Source organism: Hoplias malabaricus, chromosome 1, assembly GCF_029633855.1.
Source record: "Hoplias malabaricus isolate fHopMal1 chromosome 1, fHopMal1.hap1, whole genome shotgun sequence".
NCBI classification, from domain to species: domain Eukaryota; kingdom Metazoa; phylum Chordata; class Actinopteri; order Characiformes; family Erythrinidae; genus Hoplias; species Hoplias malabaricus.
The window spans coordinates 53804716-53817238 of NC_089800.1; the positions used below are offsets into that span (position 1 = coordinate 53804716).

At 46.5% G+C, this 12523-nt stretch overlaps 1 protein-coding gene across 2 annotated transcripts in view; it reads right to left on the reverse strand.

Annotated features, from left to right (window-relative positions):
• lsamp (limbic system associated membrane protein) overlaps positions 1 to 12523 on the reverse strand; it is a 655457-nt gene that overhangs the window by 9097 nt on the left and 633837 nt on the right. For both annotated transcript variants that reach the window (XM_066666770.1, XM_066666769.1), the window contains one exon: positions 1309 to 1440. In XM_066666770.1, coding sequence (XP_066522867.1) covers positions 1309 to 1440 — 132 coding nt within the window. The remainder of the gene's footprint in view (positions 1 to 1308; positions 1441 to 12523) is intronic.

The window sequence follows — 12523 nt, forward strand, 5'->3', positions numbered from 1 at the left end:
GGACAGAGAGAGACGGAGAGAGAGACAGGGAGAGAGGGACAGGGAGAGAGAGAGAGAGAGAGAGAGAGAGAGGGACAGAGAGAGAGACGGAGAGAGAGACAGGGAGAGAGGGACAGAGAGAGAGAGAGAGGGAGAAAGAGACAGAGAGATAGAGAGGGAGAGAAAGAGAGAGAGAGAGAGAGAGACAGAGAGAGAGGGAGAGAGGGACAGAGAGAGAGATGGAAAGAGAGACAGGGAGAGAGGGACAGAGAGAGAGAGAGAGAGAGGGAGAAAGAGACAGAGAGATAGAGAGGGAGAGAGAGAGAGAGAGAGAGAGAGAGAGGGAGAGAGAGATAGGGAGGGAGAGAGAGAGAGAGAGAGGGAGAGAGAGAGAGGGGGAGAGAGAGACAGGGAGAGAGACAGAGAAAGAGAGACAGAGAGAGAGGGAGAGAAAGGGAGAGAGAGAGAGATTAAACAATGTGCTGTTCATGTCTGTTGGGAAGCCATCTGAATTCTTGTAAACCTCCACAGGCTCCACTCATCCAAAAAACACTGGTTTAGGATTATGTACCAACACTTACAGACACAGCAGCCAACCAGGACAAAGTAAATTTACATATTTTGACCTTAAAAGCGCCGTAGGTGAAATATTCAGAATATATTTCCATTGAGGACAGGAAGAGGTTGGAAAATGGTTGTGTAAAATTAATTGAGGGTGTTTCTGATGCATGAAGTGCCACAAATGTATCAAATAAATGAGAAAAAATACCGAACGGTGGGAGATTGAAAAGCAGTGAATATCAATGACTAAAGATTTGATTTCTACACAGCTTTCTGTAGAGTCAACGTTCTGAGAGCCAGCAGAAGGCGGACGTCACGCTCTGAGACAGATTTAAAGGCTGTGGGAGCCACACACTCATCTGCTGAAAGTACACAGTATTGGCCGCTAAGGTCACTATATAACTTTAGCTCTTTGTGTAACTACATTCTCCCTGGAAGCATTAGGCTTTATGTAAACAGCCAAAGGTCACTGTGCCGTGCCTGAACTGTGGAACTGTGGAACTGTGTTCTCCTGAGAGATGGAGATCCGTCGGAATGAGCTGGAGCACCAGATCTAATCCTTCAAGCTCACTGATGTTCTGTGGGATTAAATCCTCACAGCTATGTTCCAGCAGGATTATTAGCGGAGGTTTAACAGGATCAGGGGGTTAGTGTTCTCCTCCAAGTGTGTTGAGATGATAGAGCAGAACTGGGAAGGTGATTTATTTGTACATTGGAGCACCAGACTTCAGGGACCCAACAAAATAAATTAAAAGTGTTTACACTTACAGTTGACGACCACGTTAACGTATTTGACGTCCGGCGTGGCGACGTCGTTGCTGGCTTTACACTCGTAGCGTCCGGCCTGAGTCCTCATGATCCCAGAGATCTCCAAATACTCGCCCACCTCCAGGGTCTCCGCTGCAGAGACAAACACAACATCACCTTTAACACCATCATCAACATCACCATCATCACCATCATCAACATCACCTTCATCGTCAACATCACCATCACCTTCAACACCATCATCATCACCATCATCACCTTAATCATCATCGTCAACATCACCTTCAGCACCATCATCAACATCACCATCACCTTCATCAGCACCATCATCAACATCACCATCATCATCATCACCTTCATTACTATCACCTTAATCATCATCGTCAACATCACCTTCAACACCATCATTAACATCACCATCATCACCACCTTAATGATCAATATCACCATCTTAATCATCATCACCATCATCACCACCTTAATCATCAACATCACCATTACCTTCATCATCATCGCCTTAATCATCATTGTCAACATCACCTTCAACACCATCATCAACATCAGCATCACCATCATCATCACCACCATCAACATCAACTTCATCAACATCACCATTACCTTCATCACCATCACCTAAATCATCATCATCAACATCACCATCATTATCATCACCTTCATCACCATCATCATTGCCATCAACATCACCTTCATCAACATTAACTTCATCACCTTCATCATCACCATCATCATCAACATCACCTTCATCAACATTAACTTCATCACCTTCATCATCACCATCATCATCAACATCACCTTCATCAACATTAACTTCATCACCTTCATCATCACCATCATCATCAACATCACCTTCATCACATTACCTTCATCACCACCTTCAACATCAACATCACCATCATAACCTTCATCTTCAACATCATCACCATCACCACCATTGTCTTCATCATAATCAACATCACCATCATCACCATCAACATCACCATTACCTTCATCACCATCATCACATGATAGTAAAGTTTCTGCTGATTTACATATAATTGCTGTCCAGTGAAAAACAAACATCTCCCTTTGTTCCTTATCTTTATTTTTTTGATGTGAACAGTTCAGTAGCTCCTCCCACTGTGTGAAGAGTGAATGGACCAATAGAATCTCTTGCTGGACCCTGACCTGTTTATGTTTGAAAATGTATTCCTTTTTCTCTTTCCTTAAATGTATTTTTCCACTTGATATATTTATTTTCAAATTAAAGTTAGTCCTGAGGCTGGACCTGGCTTTTTCCCATGAAACTGGACCCGGAAAAATCTTCCATGTCCATCTTTTACAGGCAGAACTCTAGGGGTTTGTCTTTTAAAAGGCTGTCCAGTGTGAAATTAAAGAGCTGGGTCAGGATTTATGTGATCAGACCCATTCCAGCAAATCTGACCTGGAGAGCCCCCCACCCCCGGTGGAACTGGCCCGTGCAGAAAGAGAGCTGTTTATCCTGCGGGAATAATTCATGCAGAAGCAGCTGGGCTTGTCCTTTAAAGTGCGTCCAGGCAGCAGGAAAACATCTCAGTGGATACTGGCCAGAGCAGCAGGTATACACTGGTAATAAAGCATTAATAACACCTTCTCAGAATCTCAGAGGAGTGGTCACTTTATTCTCAAACAGACGTGTTCTGAATCAGGGTCTTTAAGGTCTCTCTGGACTCCAGCTCTGTGAGGAGTGTGGTGTGTTCTCCCTGTGTCTGTGTGGGTTTCCTCCGGGTGACTGTCTGTGAGGAGTGTGGTGTGTTCTCCCTGTGTCTGTGTGGGTTTCCTCCGGGTGACTGTCTGTGAGGAGTGTGGTGTGTTCGCCCTGTGTCTGCGTGCGTTTCCTCCGAGTGACTGTCTGTGAGGAGTGTGGTGTGTTCTCCCGGTGTCTGCGTGGGTTTCCTCCGGGTGACTGTCTATGAGGACTGTGGTGTGTTCTCCCTGTGTCTGTGTGGGTTTCCTCCGGGTGACTGTCTGTGAGGAGTGTGGTGTGTTCGCCCTGTGTCTGTGTGGGTTTCCTCCGGGTGACTGTCTGTGAGGAGTGTGGTGTGTTCGCCCTGTGTCTGCGTGCGTTTCCTCCGAGTGACTGTCTGTGAGGAGTGTGGTGTGTTCTCCCGGTGTCTGCGTGGGTTTCCTCCGGGTGATTGTCTGTGAGGAGCGTGGTGTGTTCTCCCTGTGTCTGCATGGGTTTCCTCCGAGTGACTGTCTGTGAGGAGTGTGGTGTGTTCGCCCTGTGTCTGCGTGCGTTTCCTCCGAGTGATTGTCTGTGAGGAGTGTGGTGTGTTCTCCCTGTGTCTGCGTGCGTTTCCTCCGAGTGACTGTCTGTGAGGAGTGTGGTGTGTTCTCCCGGTGTCTGCATGGGTTTCCTCCGGGTGATTGTCTGTGAGGAGCGTGGTGTGTTCTCTCTGTGTCTGTGTGGGTTTCCTCCGGATGACTGTCTGTGAGGAGTGTGGTGTGTTCTCTGCGTCTGCGTGGGTTTCCTCCAGGTGATTGTCTGTGAGGAGTGTGGTGTGTTGTCCCTGTGTCTGCGTGGGTTTCCTCCAGGTGACTGTCTGTGAGGAGTGTGGTGTGTTCGCCCTGTGTCTGCGTGGGTTTCCTCCGGGTGACTGTCTGTGAGGAGTGTGGTGTGTTCGCCCTGTGTCTGCGTGGGTTTCCTCCGGGTGATTGTCTGTGAGGAGTGTGGTGTGTTCTCTGCGTCTGCGTGGGTTTCCTCCAGGTGATTGTCTGTGAGGAGTGTGGTGTGTTGTCCCTGTGTCTGCGTGGGTTTCCTCCGGATGACTGTCTGTGAGGAGTGTGGTGTGTTCGCCCTGTGTCTGCGTGGGTTTCCTCTGGGTGACTGTCTGTGAGGAGTGTGGTGTGTTCTCCCTGTGTCTGCGTGGGTTTCCTCCGGGTGACTGTCTGTGAGGAATGTGGTGTGTACTCCCTGTGTCTGCGTGGGTTTCCTCCGGGTGACTGTATGTGAGGAATGTGGTGTGTTCTCCCTGTGTCTGCGTGGGTTTCCTCCAGGTGACTGTCTGTGAGGAATGTGGTGTGTTCTCCCTGTGTCTGCGTGGGTTTCCTCCGGGTGACTGTCTGTGAGGAATGTGGTGTGTACTCCCTGTGTCTGCGTGGGTTTCCTCCGGGTGACTGTATGTGAGGAATGTGGTGTGTTCTCCCTGTGTCTGCGTGGGTTTCCTCCAGGTGACTGTCTGTGAGGAATGTGGTGTGTTCTCCCTGTGTCTGCGTGGGTTTCCTCCAGGTGACTGTCTGTGAGGAATGTGGTGTGTTCTCCCTGTGTCTGCGTGGGTTACTAAAGCAGTAAAGCTCAAGTGTAGCTCAATAAAAAACAAGCTTCCGTCTTCGTTATGGATCTAGGTCTTTCTGTTTTTAAATAATCCTCTAGACAGAGGCATCAAAATGATCTTGAGTCTCTCTCAGTCTTCTGCTCTGCTACTGAAGGAGCTACAGCTTTGAATAATAATAAACATGACATTCATTTTAACCAATATTCTAACACCTGTATTTAAATGGACAGTACAACATTTTGCTTGTGCTTTCAGACAACATTCCTTTTTCTGTTTAAAGATACAGTACAGACTTTCAGCTCTGTATGTTATGAACTACACAGACATGGGTTGCATGATCATGGATTTGACCACTTTTAAAATCTTACGAATTTTAAAAGAATCAAGCCTTTTTTACCAGTGTGTACCCTGCTGCTCTGGGCAGCGTCCACTGGGATGTGTTCCTGCAGAGAGGACACACTTTAAAGTCCAGCTGCTGCTACATGAATAATGGCTATTCAGCAGGTGAAGGACATGCTCTGGAGTCAGCAGAAAAGCACACACCGTCCACCCACTACACATTACCCACAATGCCTTTAGTGAGTCGGAGAGAATGACAAGTCCTAAAGATGCTGTCCTAATTGAGACATCACTGTCTCCGTATGAGACGTCCACTGTCTTCTTTATTACTGTAGGCTGTTCTTTTGTTACTGGGCTGTGTTCCAATTCCACATTTAAGACTAATTCTCTCTAGTGTGACTGTGTAGTGTAGTTACAAGAGTCAAAGTTTCACTAAAAAATTCACAATGCTTAGACTTAGAACCATAGAAAAGTATGGCTGTGTCCCAAATATTGCGTTACTCCCTACATAGTGCACTACACAGATTCTAAAATAAAGACTAAAAATGTTAGACAGAGGCATATAAAGCTTATGCCCAATAATAATGGTTTTATTCTCCGACATACAATTCGCTATTTTAGTGCATCATCTGATCTACATTACACACTACATAGGGTGAAGAGAGACTTTTGCTGCAGACTGTTGCCATTGCATTTTGGCATAATGTGCATTGCCATAGAAACAGTGTAGTGTGTTTATGTTTTGTGTAGTAGCCTGACAAACCACTATTAACATTAGAACATATTATTTACTCTATAGTATTAGTGCGTAGTAAACTACTTGTACGTAACCTTCTATTAGGCCCTATGCCCTATGTAGTGCACACTATGTTTACTGCACTCACGTAGTGCATTGTATGTTGAATAATAGAACTGTTCATATTCAGGTATAAACCTCACATCCTCCAGTTGAACTAGTGACCTGTCTGAGTTCAGTAGTCTTAGTTTTATAATCTGTGATGTGCACTATGTAGGGAACAACGGCACTGTTTGGGACAAACCCAAGCCACGCTGCCGGTGCTGAATGAGGTAACTACAAAAACTTGCAAGAAATCCAATCTGAGCATTCACATTCATGCTATATGACTACGAATCTGATATGTATCCAAACCAGGACCACATTTTTAAAGTGACTCAAATCTGATTAGAAATAAAAAAAATAATAAAATCAGATCTGTGTCACACTAAGGCCAAAAAAAATCTGAATAATATGAACACAACCTTACATTTATGAATGTGAACTGTCAAACCTGCCAAATCCGATCTGAGCAAAAAATCTAAATGCAAAAATTCAGAACTCAAGAATGAAGCGTGTAATGTGAATGTGACGTTCACACAGCCCTAAAAAATCAGATCTTGGTCTCATTAAAAGCAACTAAATCTGAATCTGAATTGAATCCTGATAATGTAAACACAGCAAGTGGACCAATGTGTATTTTGACCTGCAGGGTTGAGAGCTTGCAGCCTTGTCTTCATTCCCTTTAGGACCACACACAATGAATATCACAGCTAGCTGGGAGTAAAGAGATGTTGGATTGGGAAAGGTCCGAGCGACAGAGACATCAAAACCTCCCGAGCCAGAGGGGGCAGCGAGACAGGCGTCATAAATAACAGGACAGATCTGTGTCTCCCTTCAGTCTGACAAACTACTGCCCAAACAGCCAATCAGTCAGCGGCTCCGACACGGCCCTGTCCCAAATACAAACGGTCGGCCAAGTGTCCTCCATTTATCTCTACATCTGACAGACCACACTCCCCTTCATCACTTACACTCGCTCTGGGTTTCAGACGAGTTCCCAGATGGGTTTATTTACACACTCCGTTTATGGCTGTGTTCCATCACCTCTCCTTCACTGATGCTGTTTAAGAGTTTGGGAACTGAGGAGACTCAGCGCTGCACACTTCAGCTGTTTCACAGTCCGTGATCACCATCCTCTGATTCACTTCCTCATGACGATCATCGGAGACAGAGCTGGACGCGGGTCTTCAGGAGCCGAACTGGAGGAGGATGTCTGCACTGGAGTGTGTTATGGTCAACTGGCTTTTCCTGCAGCGTTGTGTTATAAGGTGGAATAGAAGTTCCTGCATTCCACCTTAAAACACAGTTGAAAACAAGAATTTATTCCATCTTAAGCTGCATTTTAAAGTGGAAATTCCTCCTGAGCCGTGTGTCACGATGGAATAAATGCTCATTTTGAAGTGTGTTTTAAGGTGGAATGGAAGTTCCTGCAAAGCTGTCTTAAGGAGGACTGAAGGAACTGAGCTTTGTGTTAAGATGGAATATATGCTCATATTGAGCTGTGTTTTAAGGTGGAATGAAGGTTTTGGCAGACCAGTGTTTTAAGATGGACTGAAGGAACAGAGCTGTGTTTTAAGGTGGAATGAAGGTTTTGGCAGACCAGTGTTTTAAGATGGACTGAAGGAACAGAGCTGTGTTTTAATGTGGAATAAAGGAATCAAGGTGTCTGTTAAGATGGAATGTATGCTCATTTTGAGCTGTGTTTTAATGTGGAATGGAGGTTCCTGCAGACCAGTGTGTTGTGATGGAATGTATGCTAATATTTCACTGTGTTTTTAAGATGTAATGTAAGTTCCAGAATATCTGTGTTTTAAGGCGCAATGGGAATTCCAGTGTAGCTGTGTTTTTAAGGTGGAATGGTAAAAGAAGCAGGGCTGTGTTTTTCAGGTGAAATGGAAGGTTCTGCAGAGCTGTGTGTTAAGGTGGAATGAAACATATTGAGTTGTTTCTTAAGGTGGATTGAGTAGTCAACAGTGACAGCTGTCTCCCTCTGTTTTCTTCCAGCTCTCATTATTTCCAATATCTGAGACGGATGGAGAGAGACGAAGTGAATGTGGAGCCTGGCTGTGTCTCTTCTGATTACACACACTCCATATCACTCTCACTCTCACTCTGTGTGTGTGTGTGTGTGTGTGTGTGCCTCAGTTGAGGAGGGGCACACATTAAATGAGATGGAAAAGATTGGAGAGGAACAAGAGAAGGATCACCATCAGGAACATTCTCACTGATCTATCTCCACACACAGTGAACACATGAATGAGTGAATGAATGAGGGAGTGAGCGATTGAAGGATGCAATGAAAGAATGCGTGAATAAAGGAGGCAATGGTGTAGTGATTAATGAGTGACAGAGTTGATGATGGGTTGAGAGAATGAGTGACTGAAGGAGGTCATAATGGAATGAGTGAACGAGTGAATCAACGACTGATTGAGTTAATAAATCAAATGAATACGAACAAATGAATTATGGCCCATGAAATGAATGTGTGAGTAAATGAATGTGTGAATGAACACAAGCAGGTGACTCCATGAATGAGTGAACAATGAATAAGACAAAGCCAATGAATGAGTGAACACACTAAAAACATGAGGAAATGAATGGACATATTCTGAAAAAATGAATAAGTGAGTAAGTAATATGATGAATGACTGGATGAACATGATGTCATCAAGACTATTACAAGTCTCGAGAGAGAGAGAGAGAGAGTCCAATCAGAGCCTATTGTGTGGAATTCTGTTTGGAATTTCCGGAATGATTGAAACACCTGTGGCTCAAACCAAACACAATGCTTCACAGAGGAAGAAAAGAAGGAAAAAGAGAGGGACGTTCATTTTTTGGGTCAGAGGAGATGCTTTACGGAAAACAGGAACGCCGTTCAGAATTCCAACCAGTCCTTCACTTTCTGTGAATTCCCAAAGTTTAACTATTGTTTTTATTTCTGTCTCCCCCCCCCCCCCCTCTCTGTTCATGCTTTCTCCCCCTCTCTCTGTCCTTTCTCTCTTTCCCTCTCTCCCTGTTCTCTCTCTCTCTCTCTCTCTCTCTCTCCGTTCTCTCTTTCCCTCTCTCTGTTCTCTCTTTCTCCCTCCCCCCAATCTCTGTATGTCCTTTCTCTCTTTCCCTCTCTCTGTCCATTCTCTTCCCCTCTCTCTGTTCTCTCCTTCTCTCTCCCTCTCTTCTCTCTCTCTGTGTTCTCTCTCTCTCTGTTCTCTATCTGTTCTCTCTTTCTCTCTCCCTCTCTTCTCTCTCTCTGTGTTCTCTCTCTCTCTGTTCTCTATCTGTTCTCTCTTTCTCCCTCTGTTCACCCCCCACCCACCCTGATTGATATGAGCTTTTTGGAATCACATCTCATCATATTCATTTAAAATCATGCTAATGCACTGTGTTTGTGTCTGTGTGTGTGTGTGTGTGTGTGTGTGTGCGCTAATGCTCTGGGGCCAGGAGGGACGACGGTGGTGAAAACCAAGAGCCAGATTCATTTTCAATCTCAATAATCACCTCATTTCTCCACATTCACGAGAAACGAAGCTGAAAAACACTCCATTTCAGAGACACAACAAACCGGAGGACAGCCGTCCACACACTGGTGGGGGACAGTAACCAGAGACACACTCAGTCCCCGGTGTTCCCCTCTGTCAGAGCTCTACACGCTTAGAGGAGAACACTAGTGTCTGACTGTGCTCCATCAGCTCAACACACTTACTGCTGATATTGTTTTCAGAATCACACACACACACACACACACACACTCACACACACAAAAATGGACCGGTCCAAAACTACTCAGATGCCCTTCCCTTTAGACTCGTCTTCTCTCACCTTCAGCTCATCTCACTTTAGTTTCCCATAGCTGAGAGTAAAAGCTAAACATTCACTCTGACCCACGCCAGCGCTTCCAGAGGTCCATAAAAACAGACACAGTCCCTTGATGGAAAGACAGAAAAACCAGGGTCCTACAGCCCTGTACACCATCACACCACATCAGCAGGGAGAGAGTCACAGACACAGGATTAAAGGTACAGTGCACTTTCAGGATTAAAGGTACAGTGCACTCTCAGGATTAAAGGTACAGTACACTCTCAGGATTAAAGGTACAGTACACTCTCAGGATTAAAGGTACAGTACAGGAACATTACTGTCACTAAAGCTACAGACAGTGTAGTGTATCTTTAAAGGTACAGCAGTGATGTTAAAGTCCAGTTGTGTTCCCTAAAGGTTCATTACATTCTCTTCTCCAGAAGGAGAGGGGGATCTCTGTAATCTTTCATTATACAACTGTGGAGAATAAAAGAACACAATAAAAGTCCTGGAGATGAAACAGGGCGAATGACATCAACACAACTTTATCTACAACCTTATCTACAGTTAATATAGAGTAAGGTACAGGTCTGTTCCTAATTAAAGGTGCAGTACATGTTTCCCTGAGGGTACCACCACAGCGACTGTGTGTCTGAGAGTGCAGTGGTTTCCAGAGTAAACTTCTGAAGGTAGGTGAGGGAAGGGCAGGTTAAACCCAGAGCTGGAGCCGAGGAGGGGGGCAGTGGCTGATGGATTTTGGGCGGCAGGGAGTGAGTGATACGTGACGGCGGAGAACAGGCGCCGAAGAACGAGTGCAGGAGGCGGGAGGCCCAGAAATTGAAGTGTTAGGGTTTGATCAAACTCAACGGGAGATTCAGACGAGGAGCTTGTGTTCAGAGAAGAACCCCCCGAAGAAATGCTTTCATTCATTTACCGCCAACGGGCCCCAGCAGACAGGCTTTCACAAGAGACACACACACACACACACACAGCATGTGTACATCCACATGAGCCCCAACATGTGCTCTTCCTCGGCTCTGTGTGTGTGTGTGTGTCACTGTGGGGCAATCATTTCCAAACTCCCAAAAACAAATCTGACCCTCTGCTCTCATCACATTTGCCCCTAAGCCCCGCCCACTCTCCAAGTTCCAATCCCGAGTCAGGTTGTTTACAAATCCAATTCCGGTTCCTAGCCGTATTCCGGACGGATCACTGAAAAGCTGGAAACAGCCCAAAAAACAGGAAAGAAAGCACGGGACAAACGCAAGGAGCAGCAGTCATCGCTGTCGCCCGGCATCTGCAAGCTCATTTGCATAGTCTTGAATTATTCATGAGCATCCCATTTTACTGCCACTTTTTCCCCCTGAATGCTAATGCATGCAAAACAGCATGAACTGGAGGAAAGAAAGAAAGTTCCCCTTCTTACAGTGGTGTGAAGGAGAAGAAGAAGGAGAAGAAGAAGAAGAAAGGTGGAAGGGAAAGAAGAGCAGCGTTTAGTTCCTTTTGTTTCTGTCAAATCCTTCTCGCTCCGGGAGGCGTTCCTTTATTTCAGCGGAAATTCCCGGCTTTTATCTTTGTACACGCTTGACACGAGCCCTCCCCCTCCCCTTTCTTCTCTTCTCTAGCCAGAGCCTCTTTTCTTTCGCGGATAAAACGGAAGCGTTCGCCCTGTGGCCGGGATCAGCGGGCGACCAATGGGATTCGGTGCTGCCGCCTCCACAGGCATAATGGGCCGAGTTATGTAACATTCATGATCTTTTCAGCTCGCTCCATGGCAAGCGCTGCTCGGATACGCTTCGCTGACTGAGGGAAACGGAATGACGGGATGGTGGGATTGTTTCGGTGGAGTGTTGTTTCAGCCATTCAAATGACGCACAGCTGTTTTAGTCTGGAACTGATTGCGATTTGGAAAGGCACGCCCACGTCAGCACCACATCCTCCAGCAGCAGGGACTGGGAGTGGGGCGCCACACACTTCAGGTGTACAGCAGTGTCCCGAACACTCAATCTCTACCGTTCCATTCGATTCTACTTTGCTGTGAATTATGTCACAGCAGATGTGGGATATGAACCAGGTTCGTATCCTCACTCGTGGAACTTCTGGTGTTCTCCTGCGATTGTGTGATGGGGTTCTACAGGGTGTGAGCCATTCCCACGCTTAAGGGCAAGGCCTCCCTCTTCCTCCAGTGAGTCTTTAACTCACTGTCTCTGTCTGTCTCTCGCCGTCTCTGTCTGCTCTACCCGTCTGTCTCTTGCAGTCTCGGTCTGCTCTACCCGTCTGTCTCACGCCATCTCGGTCGGCTCCACCCGTCTGTCTCTCTCCATCTTGGTCCGCTCCACCTGTCTGTCTCTCACCGTCTAGGTCGGCTCCACCCTTCTGTCTCTCTGTCTCTGTCCGCTCCACCCATCTGTCTCTCACCGTCTCGGTCCGCTCCACCCGTCTGTCTCTCACTGTCTCTGTCCGCTCCACCCATCTGTCTCTCTCTGTCTGCTCCACCCGTCTGTCTCTCAACGTCTCGGTCTGCTCCACCCTTCTGTCTCTCTCCGTTTCTATCTGCTCCACCCGTCTGTCTCTCTCCGTCTCAGTCCACTGCACCCATCTGTCTCTCTCTGTCTGCTCCACCCTTCTGTCTCTCTCCATTTCTATCTGCTCCACCCGTCTGTCTCTCTCCGTCTCAGTCCACTGCACCCATCTGTCTCTCTCCGTCTCAGTCCACTGCACCCATCTGTCTCTCTCCGTCTGCTCCACCCGTCTGTCTCTCACCATCTCGGTCCGCTCCACCCCTCTGTCTCTCTTCATCTCTGTCCACTCCACCCATCTGTCTCTCTGTCTTGATTGGTTCCACCCGTCTCTCTCTCTGTCTTCTTTCTACTTCTCTGTGGATTTTATTTCTCTCTCTCCCTGTCTCTCTCTCTCAGGTGAAGCTGAG